The sequence below is a fragment of the Aspergillus uvarum genome (assembly GCF_003184745.1).
Source record: "Aspergillus uvarum CBS 121591 unplaced genomic scaffold BO82scaffold_34, whole genome shotgun sequence".
NCBI classification, from domain to species: Eukaryota; Fungi; Ascomycota; class Eurotiomycetes; order Eurotiales; family Aspergillaceae; genus Aspergillus; species Aspergillus uvarum.
This window is the reverse complement of record NW_020291331.1, coordinates 207,822-232,843: the sequence shown is the minus strand read 5'-3', so window position 1 is coordinate 232,843 and position 25,022 is coordinate 207,822. Positions and strand designations below refer to the sequence as shown.

General features: G+C 53.7%; 10 protein-coding genes across 10 annotated transcripts; 5 read left to right on the top strand and 5 right to left on the bottom strand.

Annotated features, from left to right (window-relative positions):
* Positions 1-1,715: 1,715 nt before the first annotated feature.
* Positions 1,716-2,518, bottom strand: BO82DRAFT_403111 (Sas10/Utp3/C1D family protein; the record flags this gene model as incomplete). Its single annotated transcript, XM_025639358.1, has 3 exons — positions 1,716-2,063; positions 2,119-2,285; positions 2,338-2,518. The coding sequence occupies 3 exons, from the start codon at positions 2,516-2,518 to the stop codon at positions 1,716-1,718; spliced, it is 696 nt and encodes a 231-aa protein (XP_025490965.1).
* Positions 2,519-2,622: 104 nt separating this feature from the next.
* BO82DRAFT_355240 (ketopantoate reductase family protein) lies at positions 2,623-4,641 on the top strand. Its single transcript, XM_025635395.1, has one exon. The coding sequence runs from the start codon at positions 2,966-2,968 to the stop codon at positions 4,304-4,306; it is 1,341 nt and encodes a 446-aa protein (XP_025490964.1). The 5' UTR covers positions 2,623-2,965; the 3' UTR covers positions 4,307-4,641.
* On the bottom strand, positions 4,336-6,011 carry BO82DRAFT_375388 (uncharacterized protein; the record flags this gene model as incomplete). The annotated part of the gene is made up of 6 exons (XM_025637475.1): positions 4,336-4,654; positions 4,719-4,830; positions 4,889-4,951; positions 5,034-5,088; positions 5,178-5,792; positions 5,871-6,011. 6 exons carry the CDS (start codon positions 6,009-6,011, stop codon positions 4,336-4,338), a joined length of 1,305 nt encoding a protein of 434 aa, XP_025490963.1.
* Positions 6,012-6,344: 333 nt separating this feature from the next.
* On the top strand, positions 6,345-7,577 carry coq4 (ubiquinone biosynthesis protein COQ4). The gene is made up of 2 exons (XM_025640847.1): positions 6,345-6,628; positions 6,743-7,577. Exons 1-2 carry the CDS (start codon positions 6,397-6,399, stop codon positions 7,393-7,395), a joined length of 885 nt encoding a protein of 294 aa, XP_025490962.1. The 5' UTR covers positions 6,345-6,396; the 3' UTR covers positions 7,396-7,577.
* An 11-nt stretch (positions 7,578-7,588) lies between these two features.
* On the bottom strand, positions 7,589-8,765 carry BO82DRAFT_355236 (DNA-binding protein). The gene is made up of 4 exons (XM_025635394.1): positions 8,532-8,765; positions 8,316-8,401; positions 8,244-8,254; positions 7,589-8,133 (listed from the first exon to the last, which is right to left on the bottom strand). The coding sequence occupies exons 1-4, from the start codon at positions 8,553-8,555 to the stop codon at positions 7,850-7,852; spliced, it is 405 nt and encodes a 134-aa protein (XP_025490961.1). The 5' UTR covers positions 8,556-8,765; the 3' UTR covers positions 7,589-7,849.
* Positions 8,766-10,756: 1,991 nt separating this feature from the next.
* Positions 10,757-12,980, top strand: BO82DRAFT_365677 (guanine nucleotide exchange factor SEC2; the record flags this gene model as incomplete). The annotated part of the gene is made up of 3 exons (XM_025637012.1): positions 10,757-10,764; positions 10,833-11,475; positions 11,541-12,980. The coding sequence occupies 3 exons, from the start codon at positions 10,757-10,759 to the stop codon at positions 12,978-12,980; spliced, it is 2,091 nt and encodes a 696-aa protein (XP_025490960.1).
* A 664-nt stretch (positions 12,981-13,644) lies between these two features.
* Positions 13,645-15,885, bottom strand: BO82DRAFT_433126 (putative pre-mRNA splicing factor). The gene is made up of 3 exons (XM_025640846.1): positions 15,716-15,885; positions 15,602-15,655; positions 13,645-15,524 (listed from the first exon to the last, which is right to left on the bottom strand). Exons 1-3 carry the CDS (start codon positions 15,804-15,806, stop codon positions 13,990-13,992), a joined length of 1,680 nt encoding a protein of 559 aa, XP_025490959.1. The 5' UTR covers positions 15,807-15,885; the 3' UTR covers positions 13,645-13,989.
* Positions 15,886-16,482: 597 nt separating this feature from the next.
* pmt1 (protein mannosyltransferase 1) lies at positions 16,483-20,138 on the top strand. Its single transcript, XM_025635393.1, has 5 exons — positions 16,483-17,153; positions 17,224-17,513; positions 17,566-17,849; positions 17,909-19,369; positions 19,438-20,138. The coding sequence occupies exons 1-5, from the start codon at positions 16,888-16,890 to the stop codon at positions 19,963-19,965; spliced, it is 2,829 nt and encodes a 942-aa protein (XP_025490958.1). The 5' UTR covers positions 16,483-16,887; the 3' UTR covers positions 19,966-20,138.
* Positions 20,139-20,412: 274 nt separating this feature from the next.
* BO82DRAFT_337593 (uncharacterized protein) lies at positions 20,413-21,224 on the bottom strand (the record flags this gene model as incomplete). Its single annotated transcript, XM_025633400.1, has 4 exons — positions 20,413-20,463; positions 20,574-20,775; positions 20,974-21,017; positions 21,084-21,224. The coding sequence occupies 4 exons, from the start codon at positions 21,222-21,224 to the stop codon at positions 20,413-20,415; spliced, it is 438 nt and encodes a 145-aa protein (XP_025490957.1).
* An 812-nt stretch (positions 21,225-22,036) lies between these two features.
* Positions 22,037-24,311, top strand: erf2 (palmitoyltransferase ERF2). Its single transcript, XM_025629741.1, has 3 exons — positions 22,037-23,165; positions 23,226-23,334; positions 23,389-24,311. Exons 1-3 carry the CDS (start codon positions 22,198-22,200, stop codon positions 24,133-24,135), a joined length of 1,824 nt encoding a protein of 607 aa, XP_025490956.1. The 5' UTR covers positions 22,037-22,197; the 3' UTR covers positions 24,136-24,311.
* Positions 24,312-25,022: the final 711 nt, after the last annotated feature.

Genomic DNA, 25,022 nt, shown 5'->3' with positions numbered 1-25,022 from the left:
TCGACAAATCTAGTACTGCTTGGCAGCAGCCTGGCAGGCTTTCTGGAATGAAGTGTTAGCTAACATGTCAATGCTTTCTCCCCGCTATCACAGCGGTATCTACCGAAAGGATCTCGGAAAATACGAACCAGCTGATCCAAGTACCATCCACAGATGGACATGTTACCCTGGTTCTCGTCCATGCAGCGCCGGAAGTTCTGCACGTCGGTGGCGCAGGCCGGGTTCTCCCAGGAGCTGTTGGTGGCGTTGCCGGCCCAGAGGGCGTTGTCCATGGCCTGGGGCTGGGCGGGGGGAGCCGCGGCCTCGGTGGCCTCGGCGGGCGCGCTGGAGCCGCCGCCGCTGAAGAATCCGCCGATGGCGTGGCCGATGGAGGATCCGACTGCTACACCACTGTTCTTGGTCGTTAGTTTGGAGGTACAAGGGTTTTGGATGAGGAACAGCGGGCGAAGGGAGTTGGGGTTTTGCGGCTGGTCGTTTTGGGGTTGGGGGCAACCGGGCAACCGGGCACCAGGGTCACTTACGCAGCGGTGGAAGCCATCTGGCCGAAGAGACCGGGGCCGGAGCTCTGGACAGGAGCAGCCATCGGGGCCGGGGGAGCAGCAGCAGGGGCAGCGGCGGGAGGGTGGGCGGAGGTCGAGTGAGGCTGGCTGTGCTGCTGCTGGACAGGAGCGGCCGGTCTGGCGGGTGCGGCAGTAGGTCTGGTGGGAGCGCTGCGCGCGGGGGTGGGAGCGGCACCACGGCGTTGACGAGGCATTTTGGTCTGTGTGGGTGGGTGGGTGGGTGGGTGGTGTTGAGGTTGGTGTTGAGAAGGAAGTGTTGCTTTGGATGGCAATCGGGGGAAAGATTGTCTTTATGGAAAAAGAACAAGCTCGAATCCCCGTCGGGCGGAGAAAGTCCCAAACCTCCGATGCTGTGCTCATTTCGCCACTGCTGATTGGTGCTGTTCCGCTTATGTCAGCTGCCGGTCCGGCTATTCGGGACTTGTTCTTGATTGGTCGAGTCCTCGGCCACTTCAGGTACAAGCAAAATGAAGATTTATCATGTGATTATCGATTGACATTGGTTTAACACCTACATATTGCTAGCAATATTCGAATAACAATTATATGGAAGGCCCATCGACTCTATGTTATTGGGAGAATTTACAGCGGTGGACGGAAAACTTCGACTGAAACTCCTTGATCGCGGCCTATATACGGAGTTATCCATCGATCGAACACCCCTTATCTCCGGCCGATGGTCCCCCATGAGTCACCGCCAAACATGCCCATGATCCACACGGCTGAGTATGTCTATGCAACCAGATCAAGATCTGATGTTGCCACTGTTCGGCTGTGGTGGAACCTTGCAGTAAGTGGTGGAAGAGTCCAAGCTTTGCGCCGATTCCACTGGCGCGCTGTAAGAGGTACAGCTGCTGGCTCCCACAATTCTCAGGAACGGAATACCCGGTCAGCCTTGCGCATCACATGGGTTAGTCAGGCGCCGGTCTGAACGATAGCCTCCGTTGAGCCCTCCTAGTTTACCCATGCTATAGGCGTTGAGGGCTCCCTTCGTAGCGGGGTATATGACACTCTAGAAACAGACCCAAATGCGACTCGGTCAACGATCAAAAGTGCTAGTTGTGATTGGTGAGCAGAATAGTGCTTAGCCATGTAGAGCGGACCAGCCGATCACAATGCTAAGCCATGTGCACTGTCAAAGATCCAGAGGCTACCTCATTTCAGATTCTTCACTTTGCGCATGTCGCTCTTCTTCTTCCGCCTATCCTTCTTGACTTCTTTGCGTTCTTCTTTGTTGAGTTTCTTCCGCTGCTTGTCCTTGTTCTTCTTCTTGTCGTCGTTTGGTTGCTTCTTCTTGCTCTTTTGGGTGGTCGGCGCGGGTTGCTCGTCCGCGGCCTCGCTTTCGGCATCAGACTCGTATTCGGATTCGTCGGAGGCAGTCTTGGTCGGTGGGTCGGAGGTTGAGGAGTCTCTCTTCGCTAGGAGTGATGCCTTGAGCTGCGCGCGTGCTCTTTCCTTCGCCTCTCGCTCTTTGCGCTCCAGGTCGAATTTGTCATTTCCAGCCTAGCCACGAGTCAGTACTGCAATACTAAGAGAACTGTCGATGAATGAAACCTACAAGACCGTGTTTGATGAAGCGACCGGCGGCCTCCTTGTCGAGCTTGAGAGTGCGTTGCTCAGGTCCCGTCTCCAGCTCTTTGATCTTTTCGAAGTATTGCTTCACTCGGGTCAATTCTCGAAAGACCGGGTGTTCCTTAGCGTTGACACCATGCAGACGCAGCCAGGCTATAAGGATATTAGTACATACGCAGCTATCGCCGAGGAATTGGTGACATACAGAAGATGAGAGATTCTAAAGCATAAGTGACCAGGACATGGAATTTGGCTTTGTCCAGTACTGGAAGATTGCTCGACGTTTTCACGACGGAGCCGTCCAACACAGGCTGGAGAATCTCCTCGAGGTCATCAATGTTGTCGTCTAGCTGCTCAAGCAGCGGAAGTAGATCTGCAGCCTCCATGTTGAGCGCGGTTCTTTGTATGCTGAAAGGAGAAATCCCGAAAATCTAGTACAAGATGGTGATTTTTTTCGGTGATGAAGGCGGTGAGCGAAGCGGTGGCGGGACAAAATTGTCCGCCTCTTACTTCCTTCGCATCTTTCACTTACCTTTCATCTTCTATTCTTACAAAACATACTGACAGGCTCGGCTGATATTGTCATGCTCGGAAATACCTAACTCTACCTTTCTAGATCTTGCCTGCAACCATACGTCGCTCAGGGAGGAGCACGACCACCGTCTCCACAGAGGGTACAACCCCCGGCCCCCCGGTTTCTCAAGACCGCTGTTCCGCGGCAACTTCTCAAAGTGTCGTACATATTTGGTCGCAGTCCGCTGTGGCGGACTGGATTATATACATCATGCGTCTCACCGGTATTCAGAGCACGGCAGTTCACTGTCAGTTGCCTCATGTCCAGCCCGACCACTAAGCCCGAGAAATCGGGCAACGGCGGTTCCAAACATCGGCTTTCAGGGCGCATACATATCGTGGGTAGTGACAATAGCGCTTTATTTCTTGCGCACTCATTAGCAAGTCGACGGTCTGTACCGCCTATCACCCTGCTGTTGAACGATTTCACCACCTACCAAAAGTGGATGGCTGGGAAACAGAGCATAAGCTTGCAAGCGAATGGATTGGAGGACATCAAAACCGGCTTCGATGTGAACATCCGGCGGGGCAAGGATACCTGGTATTCGGTTCCACCGGAGACTGAGCAGGTCGAGTACGGAAACGATGACACGCTCGAATCTGACGGCGACTTTTCTGGCGCGGCGCAACCTGAGGCTCCCGGAACCGTGCAATTCCAACAGGATGATTCGAAAATCGAGTGTGCAATCATCCCTGTCAGATCGAACTGGACTGTCCTGGCTGTGGAGTCGATCAAGCATCGCTTGACGCCCGATTCGACGATCCTGGTCCTCTCAGACGGCCTAGGCACGATGGAAGAAATTAACAGACACTGCTATCCGGACCCCGAGACACGCCCACACTTCATGCAAGGAGTATTCACCCATTACATTCGTCGGAGAAAGGGCGCTTTTCAATTCTATCATGCTCAGCTGGGCACACTTGTATTAGGGGTTCCACCGCAGGACGGTAGACTGTCTCCAGCTGAGGCCGACAAGATCTATTGGACACAAAGCTGGCCCGAAACCACCCGGTACCTCATGCGCATGCTTACCACCACCGCGCCACTCGTCGCTACTGCAGTAGCCCCGACCGATCTCTTGTTGACTCAGCTGGAGCAAATCGCGATTCAATCCGTTCTCCAGCCGCTGACCGCGCTCATGGGATTTACAAACGGTGGTACTCTTTACAATTACCACTTCACCCGTGTGATGCGCCTCCTCCTACTCGAAACCTGTAGCATAATCGCCGCTCTGCCCGAGGTTCGGGCAGTTCCTGGCATGGAGGTCCGCTTTGGCCCGGAGCGCATACGCCGCATGCTCACCCAAGTTGCCGAAAGGACTGCCGGCCAGGAGAGTAACATGCTGCGCGACATCAATGCGGGCCGGGTAACTGAAATCCAGTTCCTGAACGGCTACATCGTGCGCAGAGGCGAGGAGCTCGGCCTCAAACCAGTGATGAACTACTTGATTCAAGCCTTGATACAAGGAAAGACATATGAGGCCCGTCAAAAGGAAATCTCTGCAATCCCCATTGAGGCCCCCGTGGATGGGCGAAACCGGGATTCTCGAAGCGCTCAATCAGACCACAGGATGCTTTCACCTTTTGGTCATTCCAATTAAATAACCTCCTCTCAACTATGTCTATATTCCTAGCAGGAAATCGTATCTAGGGCTTGAAAGCAGAGCTGTTCAATCTGTCTCCACCGGTTCAGGAGCGTTCGTACCTTTTCTGGATGGAATTGGTCGCTCTCACCGGGCAGAACACTCTCCAGATATCGGATCGCCGTATCTGCCTCTTCGATATATGCGCCAATCCAGTTTCGAACTACCTCTGCGGATCTCCTTTCATCCACACTCTGACTTGAGTAGCCGAGAACATGATCTTGCCAGTCCTTGGGCCTCATATAGGTGATCGCAGCGGCGATCTCGGTCCGGTAGCAAACACCACCGGCTGTCAGTTGGTAGTTCCTGATCGGCAGCGGATTAGCGACGGTGGTCTGCGTTATAACGGAAGCAGGAGCAATATACACACCCCAGGTACTGATGAAAATCCAGTTCCTCCTGTAATTTAGGGCTGAGATCTCTGAATATAATGGCATCGAGATATAGAGTCTCAGATTCGTTCTCCTCCAAGTAGAAACCATCTGGAAACCGAGTTTAGCCAGGATGTAGAGACGCGCAAGTTTAGGGCTGGACACTCACACTCAGTGAACAGGAAATCATTCGGATGGGGGCCATAGCTCATATAGATCTCATCCCCTTCGTCTGCGACACCAAAACAGTCAATCAACAACTCAGCCGTAATAACCTTCGAGGCAGATAGCTCAAGGAGATAGTTAAATCATACCGTACTCCTTAGCAGCGCGAAACACATAATGATGCCCATCAAAATTAACGTTGCACTGAGAACCCCGCCAAAGTCAGCCACCCCACCCCTAGCACAACTCACAATGCGCACACACACACGCAGGCACGAATGTTCGAAACTTACCGCTACATCCGAGTGATTGAAATAGTCGGCGAACGGCAGCAGGGCCATGGCGTCATTCCGATCCTCCGGCGACTCCTGGCCGGGCATCAGGTAGAAAAAGCTCCTCGTGTTGACGATCAGCCAATAATACGTGAATTCGTCCCAGTCTGTGTTGGGGAACACGGAGACCACAATATCCCAGTCCCTGCGCAGGCGTTGTTCCTGTTGCGCGAGGAGGTTCTGGTGCGTGGTTTCGTAATCGTGCGCGCGTGGTGACGTCGGGATCGTGGTCCATTGGCCGGAGATGGAAGGGGGGAGGAGGGCAACGGTCTTGGAAGGGACGTTGGGTTTGGGTCGTGACGACGCCGCCGCCGCCGGCGAGGGCTCGGAGTGTGTTGTATGCCGGAATGACGCAGGCCAGAGGATGGGCATGCTCGCTTCGAAGTCGGCGCGGGTGGGCCAGGTGCGCCGCCAGAGGGTGTATGGTTCCAGGTCGGCAGGGTCGCCGTTGGTGAGATAGGCGGCGTAGAGCGCATGCGTAGGGGTTCCATCGGGGAATCGGCTGGAGAAGGAGGTCGGGATCCGTGAGGGTGTCAGCATGGCTTCGTGCGGCACTGTTACGATGGCTTCGTCTTTCTGGTTTGGTGGGTTTGTGATGTTAGTGTATGGCTGGCGAGCGGCTTTGTTGGTTTAGTATTGTGTGTATTGTCGTACTTCAACATGCCGTGTGGCGATCATTCCTAGTCCTCGACCCGGAAATCGTGCCGGGCTGACTCCGTTGATGATGATGCCTTGGGATAGAGCCCATTCGGTAAACGCTTCATGTTGTTCGCCGGGCCACCAGGTGGGTCGCATTTTTTTGCGATTGTCGAGCTGAATGACGCGGTCTTGTTGTTGTGTTGATGATGCGGAGATGAATGTAACCTGGGTGATCGGATAATTATGTTGACAGTTGGTGTATTGCTAGCTGGGGCTTCAGTTTGCTGAACCTCGCGGTCGTGACAATGCGGCTGCGTCGCAAATAATCTGGAAATTGACCCGCTCTCACCTTCAATCGATAAAGGAAGGTCTCTTCATTTTTTATCTTATCGATCTTTATCAGGCGGTACGGCACGCCAGACCCACCACTCACGCTATCCGGAATCTCCCCGAAATCGTACCACTTGCATCTACTTCGACCGACTATTGCCCCCACGAAGCTCGAGTCCAGTGCGACGTGGTGTCCCTTTGAACCTCCAAGATGTCTGTTCTCGGGAAGCGCAGCGCTGTACTCAGCGCTCGGGAGCTGAACCTCCTTGCCACAGCAACAATCGCAGCTCCTGTGCCCCTCCAGTCTCGTTCCGCGCGGTCTTTCTCCGCCTGGAACCGTCCTCCGCCCAACTATCCCGGCCATGTGCCATTGACCTTTTTCGAGCGCGGCGCGTTGGCCGTGGGCTCTGCTTTTGGAGCTCTCATCAATCCGCGAAGAGCTGGTGCGCCTGAAACCCCTTTCTCATCATAAATCTCACCCGCATTCGACAAGCGGCACTTTTCCTCCCTCTAATCCAATTCCCCACACTAACCACGAAACGCAACCACAACCACAGATCTCATCGCAACCTGCGGCGAAGCCACGGCCACCCCCTACTTCATCTACCGGCTGCGCGACGCGATGCTCGCCGACCCGACGGGGCGGCAGATCCTCCGCGAGCGGCCGCGCATCACCTCGCAGACGCTGCAGATGGCCTACCTGCGCACGCTGCCGGAGAACACGGTGGGGCGGACGTACGCGACGTGGCTGGACCGCGAGGGCGTGTCGCCGGACACGCGCGACAATGTGCAGTACATCGACGACCCGGAGTGCGCCTACGTCATGCAGCGGTACCGCGAGTGCCACGACTTCTACCACGCGGTCACGGGGCTGCCCATCTTCGTGGAGGGCGAGCTGGCGCTCAAGGCGTTCGAGTTCCTGAACACCCTGATCCCGATGACGGGGCTGAGTCTGTTCGCCTCGGTGCGGCTGAAGCCCGCCGAGCGGGAGCGGCTGTTCAAGATCTACCTGCCGTGGGCGGTCAAGAGTGGCCTGAAGAGTAAGGAGCTCATCAACGTGTACTGGGAGAAGATCCTGGAGAAGGATGTGGGCGCGCTGCGCGAGGAGTTGGGCATCGAGAGGCCGCCGGATATGCGCGAGATCCGGAGGATGATCCGCTTGCAGAAGAAGAGGGAGAAGGAGGCGGCTGCGGCGAAGGCTGGGTTTTAGTGTGCGTGCGTGCGTGCGTGTTTGTTTTTGGTTTTGCTTCAGTGGTGGTGATACCTGTGTATATTATTGTATTGCATGGCATGGATACATTGATTTCTGGTTTAGAGAATTCCTTGGTTTGGTTTGCGGTTTTACGTGTGGGTTGACATAAAGGTATAAAGGAGGACTCGAAGGCCATGCGGAGTAGGCTGTTACCCATTAAGTCAAGCAGGCTCTACGCACCAAGCAGGTATAAGAGTAGCCTTTCATATCGAAACATTTTCAGAGCCGATAACCCAAACATAAAGCGCATGCATGGATGATTCACCCACAGTTTAGATCGGGGCGGAGAAAAGAGGAGAAGCAGGCGAAAGGTATCATAAAAGAGACTGCAAAAGACCATCATCATCACCTGCGGACGTCAAACGTCTCTCTCGCTAAGAACACTTCATCACATCAGAGATTATTGTCGCCTCTACAAGTCCAACAGATCGTCGTCGTCGTCCCAGCCACCTTTGCGCCGAGAGATCACGATCTTGTGCTCCTCCTCGTCCTTGCGCTGGTTCTCGGCCATGGCGTTGAGCAGCTGCTTCAGCTGGTCCTCCGACACCTTCTGGCGCAGCTGGCCGGTCTGCGCGAGCATGATCAAGCGGTTCTCCACGTCCATGGCGCGCGATTCCTTGACGAGGCGGATGCGGCCCAGGCGGTCGGCGGCTTCCGGTTCGAGAATTTGGTTCAGGATGGAGGCACGGCGGTCGGCTAGTTAGGGATGTTATGGTGAGTAAACTCATTTTCTTTGCAGCGTGGTGGGCGGAGGTAGAGGAGGGAACATGGCGCGGAGGTGGATTTGTGATTGCTATTGCGCATACCTTCAGCTTGTCTTGACGAAGAGTTAGCGATTAGTGGTTCCAATCATGTGGCTAGCTGTAAGGAGTGCGTACTTTCTCTGATCTTCTTGGCCGTCACCTGGCCCGCCGCGTGCACCACCGCTCTGTTGCTGGAGCTGAGCCATGCGGGCCCGTCTGATCTGTTACATGTTTTAGTGTCAGGGTCGATCAATGATACACTGAAGAAAAAGAACGAGGTCGACTATGGCATTAAGATGACGGATGGGGAAAGATTGAAAAGTCGGCGGAGCATGAAGCTGGCATACTGACCTCTTCCAACTCTGCGTCGGCCATGGTTGCTGCTGGTCAAGTTGGATCGACAATCTGTGGAAAGGGGGGTTGGTTTCTCCTTGATCAGTGCGGTCTGCTCGGGGAATTTTCAGTGTAGATCTTCGGACCAAGAGGATCTCTGCAGCGAGATCTTAGAGTAAAATTTGTATAGAATGGAAAACCCAAAGTTGGAAAAGATTATGCACAGTGGGAATGGAGGAAACCCGCTCATGCATCTGCTATTGATGGAACTTTCCACCCCCACCTTGATGATAGCTATATGCCTCAGGCACCCAGGCCACTATGTCCCCCCCAGGGCGGGGCGCCATGAGGCATCCTCAAGGCTATCATTGCCCAATCAGGAAATCAATAGTATGGCGGAGGGAATGCAGCTTCGATAACGCCAGATTGGGACGATTACACCGCAAGTCAGCTCGATTGCCTGGCGATGGCCACATTCGAGTAGTGACAGCTGGGCTCTTTGCCGATCAGGGCCTCAACCAAGGATCAGTTAAGGTTCCAATGTCTCAGACGCTGATATTTCCCTTGTTTGCTTATACTTGTAGATAATTCTCTACTGCACGTATGGTCATCCACTGCCAAGACCACAGTCATCCTCAGTTCACCGAAGCACTGACAATCCCACTGCTTTGGGTTGAGATTGTCCGGTAGGGCCAGGCTAAAAGCAACCCGGCTCGATCCCAACCATTGACAATGGGTCGTTCATTTTTTGGGGGTCAGGTCTTCAATTGCATTGAGGCCAGGGTGCGAGACTAGTATCTAGGGCAAGAGGGAGTGGAAGGGGAAGAAGAGGCAAGTGAGAAAAGCCCCCTCCTGGTCCAGCCACTCACTCCGGTATCCCTTCGCGAGACGCTGGTCTGTATCAAGATCACCACACACATCACCCTCGGAGTGGAAACCGAAGAAGCCGGCTAGGGAACGTGGCTTCGAGTTATTTATAAATCGGAATGCAGTGAAGGAGACGAAGATCGGTTACGGGGGAGTAAGTACAATACGGAGTACAACTGCTATCGGCAGATCCGTCTCCAGCCATTGCAGGGTTATCTTTTCTGGAGGTGTGACGGAGGTGTGATGGTCTCTCCTGGGAAACAGATCGACTCGGAGCTAGAATGACCTTCCCATCTGGTAATCTCCTTTGCTAAGCTTCACTCACAGATGACGGGCGAAGATATCGGCCTGACGCGACAACTGAAGGTTAAGCGCCTGAGGGTGTGATTGGGTGGGTGGAAGGTATCTCCGCGTATTCTCCGTAATTAGCGTAAGATATACGACACTCGCCACCGGAGCTAATGCTCCTCATGCTGCAAAAAAATCCTTAACCGTCCTTCGAGTGGCCGCCTGATCGCGAACGGCGATACCGGTAATATACAGTAATTACTTCAGTCACTCTGGCTTGCTTCAGGCGCCGCCGGGGCTGTGCCTGTGCTGTGCTTGTACTGGTGCCCATCAGTCCGTCAGTCAGTCTCAGTCTATCCGTACTCTCCGTACTCTCCGTACTCCGTACTTCGTACTCATTACCTACTACTCCGTGCCTCCTCAAAACTTCTCTCAAAATCACCTTTGCCCACTAACCTAATCCTTAATCATATGAAATCTTAATTCAATCCTCTCGCCTTCTTACGCTTCTTCTGCTTCTTCTTTTCCCCTCTTCTTTCCCTTTCGATACGAACCAACAATATCAACGCCCACCTGGAGAAAAAGAGGGGTAGCATCCGCGACTCTAATATCCACACCCTTCCTTTTGATCACGCCCTGATTCCCCGATCCGCCTCTATCGTCATCTGCTCCGGCCCTATCCTACCTACCCTACCTCCCCCTCCCCCTCTCCCTCAATTCGCTTCTACTCACTCTCCTTCACTTATTCTTGCTTCGTACACTCTCTCACTGTCTTTTCTTCCATTAAGCGATTCTTGTTGCGCCTCTCAATTCCCGTTCCTTCCTAGTCAGTCTCAATGCGTCGTGGCTCGACTAATTGATTTCTCTCCACGCTGCGCGCTGGCGGAGACGTTGCATTGCTCTTGCACTTCCCACCCCCTACTTCACTTGTCCCATGCATAGATCTTGACTACGCTCTTTTGAGTCTGTGAGGAGTTGCAGATGGGAAGTCCCGGACCTGCTATATACGTGGTTGTGAAACCCGCCTCGCTATCATTGTAATACCCCATCTATCGTCAATAACCCGACCCGCAGCTTCTCTTATCACCATGGCCGAGTATGTCTTCACAACCTGTTCAATTTCTCGCTAAACTCTCATACAACATTACTAACTGTCGGAGACAGTTTCATCGCCTTCCACACTTACTATTCGCGTCATAATTTCCTCTCACCCTCCAACATGCTTCCGCGGCCTACCAGCCACAGACGATCCCTCTCCTCCGAGAATAGGTCTCTGTCACCCGACAGAACCATTACGAAAGCGCGGTCAACAAACGATTTATCGGAAATTGTCACCGAGAAACCGACTCCCGGAGTCCGATCATCCAGTGTGGGAAATTTTCCAGACACCAACTTCAATACCCTTAAGGATCCGAGACTCGCGAGCAGCGCGGCAAGCTCGGAAACCGCATCCACCACCCAGTCGCACCACCCCGATCTCAGCAATGAAGTCGCAGCTTTAAGTGTTAAGCTTGTCCAGGCGATCAACAACCAAACCACGTTAGATGACAGCTTAGTCGCCACCCGCCAGGAACTTGAGCAAGCTCAGAAAAAGATCCGCTCTCTCGAGTCGGAGAACGAAAAATACCGGCGCGACGTTGAACAGGAAATATTAATCAAGAAGGCCGATGTCGATTACGAAATGCTGCGCCTACAGGCCGCGTTGGCTGAAGAGAAGGCCCAACGCGCGCTAGCAGAGAAGGAGAAGAAGGGCATTGAACAGGAACTAGAGACTTTGACTGCTGCTCTGTTTGAGGAGGCCAACAAGGTTAGATCTTCAGCAACCTATGCTGTTGTCCCAGCTCATGTGCTGACATGTTTGTCTAAATATAGATGGTCGCAGCCGCTAAACTTGAGCGTGAAGCGGTAGAAAAGAAGAACGAGCAATTACGCGCTCAGGTCAAAGATACCGAAGCACTCCTCGCATCGCATCAGGAGCAACTTGCTGAACTGAAATCTGTTTTGCAAGGAATGAACGTCACCAAGGACGATACTGATGCTCGGACCATCATCTCAACTGCGCCGTCCTCTCCAGCTGCACCTATGCGAACTCCGTCCATCAGAAAGAACATGGACAGTTCGGCTGCCCCCGAGGATGTCATGGCAATGGAAGACATCAAACCGGCTCCCTCGACCAGTTTTCCACACCTGATCAAGGCTGTTTGTCGCACTGATATACAAGCGTACGAGGATTTCCGAGAACTGTTCACCACGTCGAGACTGTCCAAGCCACCGAGTCGTGCCACCAGTGGGTCCTACGCCGGTTTGAATGTCATGAGCCTAGCTAGTCTGAGCACTGGCGGCTTCGGCTCTGCGTCCTCGTCGCCTGCGAAATCCAATACCCATTCTCCCAGCGGGAGCGTGTCGTCTCCTCAACCAGTCACTTCCCACATTCCATTGAAGGAAACTCGTTTCTACAAGCGGGTGGTTGTGGAAGACATTGAGCCAACACTGCGACTGGATGCCGCTCCCGGGATCTCTTGGCTAACTCGGCGGTCTGTATTGGGTGGAATTTGTGAGGGTAGTCTGTTGGTTGAGCCTATGTCTTCGTCGGCTAAGCGGTATGAGTTCCCATGTTCACTCTGTGGCGAACGCAGGATCGGCTCCATCAACGAGAGGACTCATCGCTTCCGCACTTCCGATAACGAGACCGCCCAGCGCTACCCGCTGTGTGTGCTCTGCTTGGAAAAGGTACGATCATGCTGCGAGTTTACAGGGTATCTTCGCTTGATTCTCGATGGGCATGTTCGGATTGGGGATGCCGAAGAGGAGAAGGAAGCTTGGGATGAGACTATCAGATTGCGGGAAAGAATGTTTTGGTCCCGAATTGGTGGCGGCATCATTCCACTATTCAACCAGTCGCACCGACACCACGCACACCACGAGAGTTTCTCGAGTGCAGCAGAAATTCCTCTAGAGACGATTGTCGACGGGCCGGAAGAAAGCCTGCCAGACCTTACCCCCGAGGCCGATCACGCAAGTCTGCAAATTCGAAATATCGACGAGGTTGATGATGAACTGCAGGACAAGACCTCCTCCAACGAGGACCCCTTCGTATCTGCTCCCGCCGACGTCGAGGTTCCAGTGACTGTCTCGGTGCCTGATGATGGCACGGATACCGAAGACCATGAAAAACTATTCCATGATACACATGAACAAATTGATGGGCCATCGGAAATCGCCCAGATCGCCCACATTGATGAAGAACCCCATCCCCCTGTGCATGAGGAGACTGTTATCAGTCCCCCTGCAACCAAGAGTGGCATTTGCTGATTCATTGCACCCAAATTACTTTCCAAGACCTGTGGACACCGAACACACGGATACAATGTTGTCGACCTTCCATTCTCGCGTTTCAGAGCCCCGTCTTCGATATCCAATTGCTATATATCATTTTCTCTTCATTTCATCCACGAAGATTTCCTCGTGTGCCTGCCTGCTTAATCACTCACCGATCCCGTCATTTTGCTGCCTCAGGCATGATTCGGAGCAAGCGCAGCCCATGGTATGTATTATTAATTCTTGCTGAACTTGCCCTTCCGCCCTGTATAAATAATATCCTATATTCGTTTCTTTCTCTGTTCTTCGCACAGACGCCGTTGTCTTATCTTGCCGAGCGCAACTCCTGATCACGCAGAAAGGAGCCGCGAATGAACCATGACATTGCATTCGAGTTTGCTTCTTCGTTGTTCGTTTCCCCATTTCATTCTTCCAAGATTGTTCTTCTTTTTTTCAACCTTATTTGTCTTCTTCTCGTTCAATTTCTCTTCTTTGTTTTCATTGCTGGTACTAGATACCGTTCTATACATGGTGACAGGATGGTGTGGTATACGAGATGGATGATACCGAAGCACGGGCTGACGAGCTTCTACACATGCACATATTACAATCTATGATGACCTTATTACCTGGAGCATAAAGCATCAAGCATAAACGTCTTCTAGTGTAGTCTACATCTTACACGCGTAGTAGCTCGAATGACTGCATCAAAGGGGGATTTGTTTGGTCATGAAATTTGCGACAGGATAGGCTGTCTCGTCTCTCGCATCCAGAAAGAAAATACCAGCGAGGCAAGTCATACATACTCCGACAACAGAAAATATGGGAACTAGAGAAGTAGACAAATAACAAGAACAAAAAGAATAAACGCCTCCATGAGAAAGATGTGAAATCGAAAGAATTTAGCACCGATTGGGGGTGGGGGCTTTGCCCCGCAAGTGTAGCAATCAAAAACAACTTTAGGATACGCAATACCACTCCTCTTTTGTTTGGTGGGGAGCAGCTACCGCTGGTAAGTACCCTGTCGCTCGTGGATCCGTCGGATCTGCTCTTCGACACTCATATTTTGCGGATTGGGCGGGCCACCTGCGGGGCCGACGGGCACCGGACCCTGCCCGTGGGCACCTTCGAAGGCCATCCTTTTGTGGCGCGCATCCTCCGCTGCTGCTCCCGCGGCGGCGGCAGCGGCGGCACCGTCGGTGGGGAGGGCGGAGGAGTCGAAGACGTCGCTGCGCTGGCTGGCGAGGCGCTTGAGGTTGTTGACGACGTCGGCGGTCGACAGGTTGGTGGTGGCGCTGCGCGACTCGGCCTTGGCGCGTTGCTCCTTCCAGCGGGGGTCGAGGAGCTCGATGCGCATGTGTTGCTCGAGCTCGGCCACGGGGATCTGCTGGTGGCAGTTGGGGCAGAGGGCGGTGGCGCCGCCGGCGTTCTGGCGGCGGGCTTGCGCGCGCGGGACGTAGTCGGAGCGGATGCGCATGGGTTGCTGCTGTTGTTGTTGTTGTTGCTGACCGGTGGCGTTGGCTTTGAGGGCGGCGGCCTGGTCGCGCGCTTCCATGCGCTCGCGGATCCAGCGCTCCTCTTCCTGGTGCGCGGCGGTGAGGGCGGCGGCCGGCGCCGTGGGAGGTGCGGCGGCGGGCAGGGGGAGGCCGACGTGGGGCGGGTAGATGGGGCCGGCGGTGTGCTGGACGGGGGTGGGCTCGGGGACGAACGGTTGGGAGACTTGTTCGGGGAAGTGCGGGTGCGGGTAGGCGTTGTAGTAGTTGGAGGCGTCCAGGTCGGTGGGCATGGCCTCTTCGATGCGCAGCGGGTTGAGCGACATCATGGCCTTCTGCTCGAGCGAGGCGGACTGCAGGTCGTTGAGGGAGGTCGGCGGCGGCAGGTCGATCTGGTCGTCGGCCGCGGTGAACAGCACGGTCTCGACCACGACGAAATCGTGCCAGTCGATCTCGGCGTAGGCGATGCGCTCCTTCTCCTCGGCCTCCTCCTTCTCCTGCTTCTGCTGCGCTTGGTATTTGACCCACTCGGCGCGCTCCTTGGCGCGGTCGAGCAGGTGGTACTTGTTCTGGACGTTGCGCTCTAGCTCGCCGACCCGCTTCTTCTCCGTCGTCGCGGCGTCGATGCCCTCGGCGCGGAGCAGGATCGTGTATTGGTCGACGAGGCGCGTGAAGAACGAGTAGAGACTGTGCTGCGGGCGGAGGAAGTCGAATTGGAAGTTGCGGGCCTCGCGCTGGGAGAGAGCGGTCATGAAGGATTTGCCCCGTCGAGCCACGAACAGGGCCGTCAGCTTGACGACTTCGAGATCCTGCGCGTTGATGATGGGCATGCGGGCGGAGAAGTGGAACTCGGGGGGCTCGGGGGGACCCTTGGGCTTCTCAGGCTCCGCGGCCGCGGTGGATTCGCCGGGACGACCTGAGAGCGCCGTCGACCCTCGCCCTTCCTTGATCTCTGTGAGGCGCCATTGGTAGAACGGGCCGTATGCGTCGTCGGGGTTGAGGAAAGAGAACTTCGGGTTGTTTCGCTCCTTCTCGCGAACACGATCTGGAGCAAAGGCGGGAATGTGTTAGAAGTCGGAGTCGGAGCTTGAGGGCCATGGAATCGGTGAGCCCAGAACTTACCTTCGAACACAGGACCGTTACGAGCCACGTACCCGGCGGTCTTCTCGACGATGGCTGGTGAGAGATGTCAGCGTGAATACTTGCGGACGGGTTTTAACCGAAGCTGGGACTGACCTCGAATATCCTTGGGTGGCAAAACCACACCCTCGGGGGGTTTGTTCACATCGTCTGGTAACGGAGTACTTCCATTACTAACGGCGGCCATAATTCAAGCCGGTGAGGGGATATCGGTCTGTTCAAGAGACAGAAATCCGAGATGCGAGCGAGGTCTTGCGGGCGTCGGGATGTCCTTTTCGGGCTGGACTTCATCTATAGCGAGTCTCTTCTCGGATGGCGGTTGCTGCGGGCTGACGAAGCGCGGGCGGTGAAGTCAGTGAGAGGATCCGCGCGGCTAGCAGAGATGGAGGGTGATTGGCTGACGGGAGTCCGGGGGCTAGGCTTAAAGCGGACGAACGGTTCCTGAGTCCGAGGCCATACTTACAGCGATTCAATTGCCCATGGAATTAGAATTCTGGTTATGATTGAGGACTGTATGGAAAACAACCTAAACAAAGAATACCAGAATTGTGCCCCAAACATCGTGATCAGTGATCATAACCGCCCCCATTTGGCTGAGAGGCAGTGCCTCAGTCTTACTATGCACATGTAGTACGTACTGTTGCATCGGGGCGGAAGGAGGGTCCAGCCGCCGCAGCAGGCCAGCCACCGATCGGAACTGCATGCTTCAGCCTTCTCTTCAATGGATGCTTCTCTCCCTGTCGCTTTCTCTTGCTGACGGGCAGTTTTACTTGCTCTTAGTCTACGGAGTAAGTACAGTACCTAGTCTACTCCTGCTACGCAGCTAGCCTTCACCTCCCTCCCGACGATCTGGCCTCAAACCGGTCGACTACGCTTTCATCCCGCCTCCCTAATCGTCCCACACGTGTTGTCTTGTCTTTGCCCTCTTTCTCCATCCCCATTCCTTTACCTTTCTTGCTGCTTTCCCTCCCCCCGCTGTCATGGCCTTTCATCTTTTTTAATTCTTACACTCGTTCATTGATCTCTTTTCTCCTCTTTTTATTCCCTTTATCTCCTATCTCAAATCTATCCCTGCTTTACCACGCGCCGGGCTTTTCATATTCGCAAGCTCCCTCCTGGAGTTGGAGCAAGTGACTGCACGGCTTTCGTCATTTCGCTCGCCCGCAGCAATACCTGGATGATCTAATCGGGTTGTTGTTTGTTCAATCCGACCCTTTGAACCTGTCCCCTCCCCGCTCCTTGACTCTACCAACTTAATCGCCTCATCAATGGCGTCTCAATCTAAAAACACCTTGGAGGTCAACCCCCCACCAAAGTCGCAATTACGCTCTTCAAGTCGCTCTCCGGGTCCGAAAAGTCGCAAAAATGTGACTGTGCGGGCACCCAGTTACGCCTCGGAAGGTGTTACGGACAACAACATCTTCAAGCTCCCCGCCTCCGACTACAAGACATTGGTCGTGGTGACCATTGTGGCTGCGGTTGTTCGTCTGTTCCGGATCTACCAGCCCTCCAGCGTTGTCTTCGATGAAGTCCAGTATGTCTTGAGATTATCACCGTTGCGCATAGCCTCTAGAACAACTCCCGTCTGACAATCTCCTCAACAGTTTCGGTGGCTTCGCCTCCAAATATATCAAAGGCCGCTTTTTCATGGATGTCCATCCGCCGCTGGCTAAACTTCTCCTCACACTGGCTGGCTGGCTTGCAGGCTTCGATGGCGAGTTCGACTTCAAGGACATTGGCAAGGACTACCTCGAGCCCGGGGTGCCTTATGTTGCGATGCGGATGCTTCCCGCGATTCTGGGTGTCTTGACGGTTCCGTTGATGTTCTTAACTCTCAAGGCGTCGGGCTGCCGCACTATTTCAGCTATTCTGGGCGCCGGTGTTGTCATCTTTGGTGAGTGATGGCTCTCAGTGGCGGTTGGATGATGCCTGCTAACTCGGCTCAGAAAACGGTCTAATTACTCAATCGCGTCTGATTCTCTTGGATTCTCCATTGGTGTTCTTCACCGCGCTCACGGCTTTGTCGTTCACATGTTTCACCAATCAGCATGAGATGGGGCCATCGCATGCTTTCCGTGGACCCTGGTGGTTTTGGCTGGTCGCGTCTGGTCTTGCTTTGGGTGCTACCCTGAGTGTCAAGTGGGTCGGTTTGTTCACTGTTGCGTGGGTTGGATCGCTCACGGTTCTCCAACTTTGGGTGTTGCTCGGCGATACGGTCAATGTCACACCGGTATGCCATGGAACCCTATGCTCCGCCTCTGAGAGAAGCTAATATCCTTTGTTTTCTAGCGTCTTTGGTTCAAGCATTTCTTTGCCCGCTTTTTCTGCCTCATCGTCATCCCGCTGACGTTCTATTGCGGGATGTTCGCAATCCATTTCTTGTGCTTGGTCAACCCTGGAGACGGAGACGGATTCATGTCCTCGGAATTCCAGGCAACCTTGAATTCGAAATCCATGCAGGACGTTCCTGCAGACGTTGTCTTCGGCTCTCGTGTCTCCCTGCGCCACCTCAACACACAAGGAGGCTACCTGCACTCCCACAACCACATGTACCCTACAGGAAGCAAGCAGCAACAGATTACCCTCTACCCCCACAAGGACGAAAACAACGTCTTCATTCTCGAGAACCAGACACAGCCCTTGGGTCCTTATGGAACCTTGGAGGGTCCTCTGGCTTGGGACAACATTACCGCTGAATACATTGAAGACGGCGCTACCATCAAACTTAACCACTTCGTCACGCGCCGGCGAGTCCATTCGCACGATGAGCGCCCCCCTGTGACTGATGTTGACTGGCAATTTGAAGTCTCAGCATACGGATATGACGGTTTTCCTGGCGACGCGAATGATCTCTTCCGCGTTGAGATCGTCAAGTCGATGTCCGATGGTGAAGAAGCGAAGAAGCGGCTTCGGACTATCCAAACCAAATTTCGCCTCGTGCACGTCATGACTAACTGCGTTTTGTTCTCGCACAAGGTCAAGCTTCCTGAGTGGGGCTTCGATCAGCAGGAGGTTACTTGCGCCAGGGGAGCCACGCTACCGAACAGTGTCTGGTATATTGAATCCAACAACCACCCGATGCTGGCTGAAGACGCGGAGAAGGTTAATTACAAAAACCCTGGTTTCTTCGGCAAGTTTTTCGAACTACAGAAGGTGATGTGGGTGACGAATGCCGGTCTCACGGAATCGCACGCCTGGGATTCTCGCCCTCCATCATGGCCTACCCTACTCCGCGGTATTAACTTTTGGGGCAAAGACCACCGTCAGGTCTACCTCCTTGGTAACCCCTTCATTTGGTGGTCGTCGACTGTGGCTATCGCGGTCTACTTCCTCTTCAAGGGCGTTTCTGTCCTTCGTTGGCAGCGGAGCTGCGGTGATTATCGCAACGTTAACTTCAAGCGTTTTGACTACGAGATTGGCACCACTGTCCTCGGCTGGGCTTTCCACTACTTCCCTTTCTATCTCATGGCCCGGCAGCTCTTCTTGCACCACTATTTCCCGGCGCTGTACTTTGCGATTATGGCACTCTGCCAGGAATTCGACTTCATCGCCAATCGCGTTAGATCGCTTGGCTTGCCATCCAAGCCTGTGATTGGCAAGATCCTGGCTGGTTTATTCCTTACCCTTAGCATCTTCACCTTCGTTATTTATTCGCCCTTGGTTTACGGCAACCCCTGGACTCAGGAAGCTTGCAGACAAGTCAAGCTCTTGGATACCTGGGACTTTGACTGCAACACCTTCTACACCGATGTAGGTACCCTAATCCGGGCTGAGAAGCTTTAATACTCCACGGTGCCATGACTGACATATCGCCTTAGCTTAGCCATTACGTGACTCAGTACGTTGATAGTAACGCGAACGTGGCTATTCCGCCTACGGAGACATCTGTTCCACAGGCCCCTCCCGCTGTGGCCCCACCTCAGGATGCGCCTCAACAGCATGCTCAGGAAGTTCTTCAGGAAGAGCCTCAAGAGCCTGCGATTACGCCTCGGGCCCGTCACAGCACCAAGGCACGAGTAGAATACCGCGATCAGGATGGCAACATCCTGGACGAGGAGCTCGTCGCCTCATTGAGGAAGGAGGGCAAGGTGTCCTTTGAGACGCGACACGAGACCTCGACCCGCTTGGATAAGGGTCATCTCGTTGATATGGTCGACGGTGAGATCGAGTTTGCTCCGCCGCATCCGGATGTTGAGGGCCAGAACCCCGAAACTATCCAGAGATATCAGCCTCAAGATGTCGAGGAAGGTCCAGCCTCAGTAGTTGGACATGGTAGCTCCGAGGAACGGAAGGGCTCCGCGGACCCCAAGCCGGCCAGTGAGGTGAATGAGGCGACTAAATCTTGAACGAAATAGATTTGGAGCATTTAGTTAGGGGTTGTTTGTATTTTCATCCGATCTTTAGCTCTGCTTATTTACTTTCCTGTACTTTTCTTCGACAGTAACCTTTGCGCATTGGAATAACGAGATGTGACTTTTGTACATGAATACCTGTTTGCAAGATGAATGAAGTACTCTACTTTTTTATTACATTTTACACTTTTAAAGGATCAGGTATTTGTAAAACGAAACGAGAACAGAAACGATAGTCTTCCCAAAAAAGAATCTCGTCAAAAAAAAGAACTATGCACAAAGCTGTTATCAGTACTCTCTCTCTCTCTCTCTCTCTCCTTTCCCGCACAAGACTTCCCACTCTAATCTTCACATCTTCACACATAAGTTTTAGTGTACAGCGGTCAGAGCCGGTGTGCCTCAACTTCTATCAATCAAATCCCTTCGGCATGGGCGGACCGTTTAGTAGTCCCACTCCTCCTTACCGTACTTGTTGAAGCGCTCGTGGAGGTCCTAGCGATAGAGTTAGTGGCTTTGGGGCTCAATGCCATCAACCGAGTACATGGCGGATCTTGAAAAAGCCGAGAGAATCGGCGAGGGTTGGAAATGATCTTGCTACTTACGGCGGGGAGAGTAACGTTGGGGACGATGACAGTGTTCAAGGCACTGGGAGCGTTGCGCAGGGGCTGGCTCTTGTCACCGTGGGGGTGGTACTGGTACTTGTAGACCTTGCCCTCGGCATCGGCCTGCTCCCAGGGCATGGCACTCTCGCCGATGCGGACGTTGCTCTCGGAGGTGACGGAGGTGGGCTTGCGGCCGAAGTACCTGTTATTTTCGAAGATCGCAAGTAAAACCGTTAGCAAAGAGCATAACTGAGGGGTTGGCAATTGACCGGGGCGGTGGTGGAGGATGCAATTGGGTTGTGAAAGGATAGACCTCGGAGGAGAACGAGGTGGAGGCCAATTTTGCAAAAGCGAATTCGTGTCGTGCGGACAGGAGGGAAAAGGTGTGGGTGGAATTTACCATCCGGCAAGCAGGAAAGCACCAGACATGACACCAAGGAGGACCTAAAGGAGTAATGCTGGTTAGAAAATTGGCCCGCGTTTCCAATTGAGGGTGGATGATTGCCGTACGTAGAGCTCGGGGTCACGCTTGGGAGCCTTGTCGAGGCTGGCCTGCTCCAGCTTGGAGGACTGGAAGCGGCGCTGGGGAGCGCGAAGGAGGGATTGGCGGGCGAAGGCCCGGCGAGAGGCCATGGCAGCGATCGAAGACATGGTGGTGAGTTTGGGGAATTGGATGTATATCAGCCCTTGTTTGGGGTCAGAGAGTATGGAGGTGTGGGTTTGATTTGGGGGGGGGGGGGGTTGAGAATCGGTGGGTGTCGGACGATGATGTTGCCGGCGCATCATCAGGTGACATCCCGTTGGCCAGCGGGATTTTGACTTACTGGTGCTATGGAAGGGCTGACTCAGCTAGTAAGCTGAGCTGAGCTGTGCTGAGCCTGTTGTCGCCTCAACTGTCAGGCCACCATCAGGCTGCAAGCAGCGACGGAGTGGAGTATCTTACGGTCGGGCGGTCGGTCCCGGGCAGGCACTTGCAGTCGACGTCCTCGACTTTCTTTCCTCAGGCCGCCATGCCCAGTCGCGCCCGTTTGGCTCTACCTTTCCACCTTATTCCCCGTGACGCTTATACGCATCCTTACAGCCCACCTTCACCTCCCTCTCCCATTTGAAGGTCATGGTCGCCCTTGCGATCGTACTATGATGGGCTCTGGTTGCTAAGAAGGCCTCCTCTCCATCCCCTTCTACATCCCCTCCTCCAGGTCCGTTTGTTCGGTGCTACGACTTCCCTGCCCTGGGTTCATTTACCTTGGACAGGGGTTGGCCCAAGCCCTCTCCTCCCACCCCCCGATATAACTCGAATTTAATTGTTCCGCGAAACTAATCGGCCAGTGCTCTCTCTTTAGGTTGCTTACGCTCATTTCCGATTATTCAATCCCTTTTACTTCAATTTACGATTTTTTCCTGTCACTCCTTCAGACCCTCTTAAGTTCGACTTTGATCCGACCCTGTTCTATACTCATGCCCGAAGAATTGCGGTCCCCGGTTCCCGGTATCTAGTTTTATCGAATCTATCCATCTTCTTTTACCCCTGTCTGGCTACAACATGGTTGATGCGCGTTATTAATTGACGGAACCCTGATCATTGACCACGCCATACAAACAACCTACTTTTCTCTTTCAAGCAATGTCGGAGACCAGCGATGCGCCGAATGCCCCGCCGGCGCAACATGCGCTAGGTATACCGCGACCCCCCTCCGTGGGCGGAATATCGTCGCGAGTGACCGATATGGCTTCGGACGACGGAGAAAATTCCCAAGCCTTTACTGCCATGTCGTCACAACCTCCACACTCGCGACCGTCTGTATCCCGACGAGTACCTCCACCCGCAAGGAGTTCCATCACAACCACGAGTCAGACGACGACAAGGCCTGGAAGCTCTGGCAGTCGACTGAGTCGATCTCATATCCCTTCCTTAACAGCGCAGGGCTTCTTTCGTCCGATGTCATCCCAGCGACTTCAGGCCCATAGAGGTCGGCCGATGACGAAAGGAACCACAACGGACACTTCAGAAGAATGGGGCGAGCACGGAAGCCAGAACCGGCAGAGTCTAGTCTCGAATAGCACCGCGCATCGAGATTCTCTCCCGCCAATAGATCAAGAGCCCCCTCCCTCAAGGGGCACCGAGTTCACAGACCCTATCATCCCCGACCGTACAGCGTCGAATGCTAGCCCGATGGGCAATACGACGGGGAGGAGCATAGGCGAGAGTGCAAAGCTTATCCACGATAGGGAGAGGGCTTACAAGCTCAAGCCACCACATCTTAACCTAGGCGTGGACCACGGCAGTCCGAATGCTCCCGATGCCCCTCAAAGATCGCCTCTTTCCTTTCTCTCGCTGCAGAACAGGAACCATGTGCAAGAAGCCCGTGATCGCGCGCACGAGAGGCTGTCTTCTGCCGGGTCGACACCTGCGTCGATTGAGAAGCAGCCCCCAACCACTAAGCGTAGTCGACTGGGGAAGAACTATGAGTACTTTGTCGGCAACACGATATTTTTTGGCGGCGGGAGGTTGCAGAACTCAAGGGACAAGCCCGTCAATATTGCTACTGGAATATTCGTGGTCGTGCCCTCGGCACTGTTCTTCGCATATTCGTAAGAAATCCCGGCTCTTGAGTATCCTGATATAGTCTTGACTGACAGCGATGCGCATAGGGCTCCCTGGCTTTGGCATCATATCTCTCCTGCCATCCCGATTTTGTTTGCCTACCTCTTCTATTTATGCTTTTCGTCGTTTATCCATGCTTCGGTGGTTGATCCCGGGGTAAGAGTCTTTTCAGGACACGCTACACTTTCGCATGCTGATTTGTTGTTCCAGATAATCCCACGAAATCTTCACCAGCTGCCTCCACCAGACCCTTCAGTGGATCCGCTGGCAGTAGGCCCGCCAACTAATGACTGGGTGATGGTCAAATTGGCGACTTCCGACGTCGCAGCCATGGATGTCCCCGTCAAATACTGTGAGACTTGCTGTATCTGGCGGCCGCCGCGCTGCTACCACTGCCGGGTGTGTGATAACTGCATTGAAACCCTGGATCATCATTGTGTCTGGCTCAACAACTGTGTGGGCCGGCGCAACTATCGCTACTTTTTAACCTTCGTGGCATCCTCCACACTACTTGCATTATTCCTACTCGGTGCCAGTCTCGCCCACATCATGGTATATCGCAACCAGGAACATATTAGTTTTGGCTCTGCGATTGACAAATGGAGAGTGCCTTGGGCCATGGTGCTGTATGGCGCAATTGCTGCGCCGTATCCTGCTTCCCTATGGACCTATCACATCTTCCTGGTTGGCCGGGGCGAGACAACGAGAGAATACTTAAACTCTCACAAGTTTGCCAAGGCTGATCGTCATCGTCCCTTCACACAAGGCAATGCCATCCGAAATTGGCTGTCCGTGCTCTTGCGACCGCGACCCCCGACCTACATGCAGTTTAAGAGAACTTACAACGCGGGTGACCAACGCTTGAGCACTGTAAAGCGCAAGTACCTTCCTCGCCATGTTGAGCGTCAGCCCGACATTGAGATGCAGCGAGTCCCTTCTTCGCAACCTCACGAATGAGGCATTCATCTATGACTCTGCGTTTTGCCTTGGTCCCGTTGGCTCCATGTCTTTTTTTTTTCTTTTTTTCATGACACAACTTACAGTTCCCCCGTAGGTAGACTGTTCTTTTCTGAATTTCTTTCCCCCTTAACCTCTTCTTTTTCTTCTTCTCTCTGCCTCAAGACTATTTGCAGATGTAATGCCTGTTGCACCTTTTCCACAGCCCTTCTTTGAATCACCCGGCGTCTTGACTTTCAAGCTTTACATACCCCTTTCCTCCTTCTCTGATATGTCTGGATGCTCGAGCCAGTAGCTCATCTGAAGCATCCCTCGGCTATACTTTCTTTGCATGATATTTTTCCTTGTTGTTTATTCTAGATGCACACCACCTTTGCTCACGATGCATATCTCCGCTTCCCCGGACCAACTTGATATCACGCGATCTTTAGGGTTATATGTACAATAAGACGAATACATTTGTGTAGATAGACTACAAACGACTAATGCTCGTCGAAGATGCGATGCACAGAAGCGTCGAAATACAAAAAGCCATTGGCAAGAAAAAGGGCGTGAGGTGGGCAAGTAATGCCGCCACATAAGACGTAGTCCGGCGGCATGACATGGAAGTATGTATGTAGTAAAGTTGGGATAATGGCTATAAGAAATGTATAACTCCGCCTGCACGAGAAAGAGTCTGCAGCAGAAAGAGACTGTGGACTGAAATTACGCTGGGAGGGTTTGTTTCTTGAGCCATTTGCATTCCGCGGCGCCGTCCTTTCGGGGCTGGTGAGAGAGAATCCCTAATATAATGCGGATAACTCCTCCTCGAACCCTCTCCGCACCTCCTCTTCCTCCTTTCCCTCGCCCTCGCCCTCGCCCTTTTCCCTCCCCCCATCCAAGCCCTC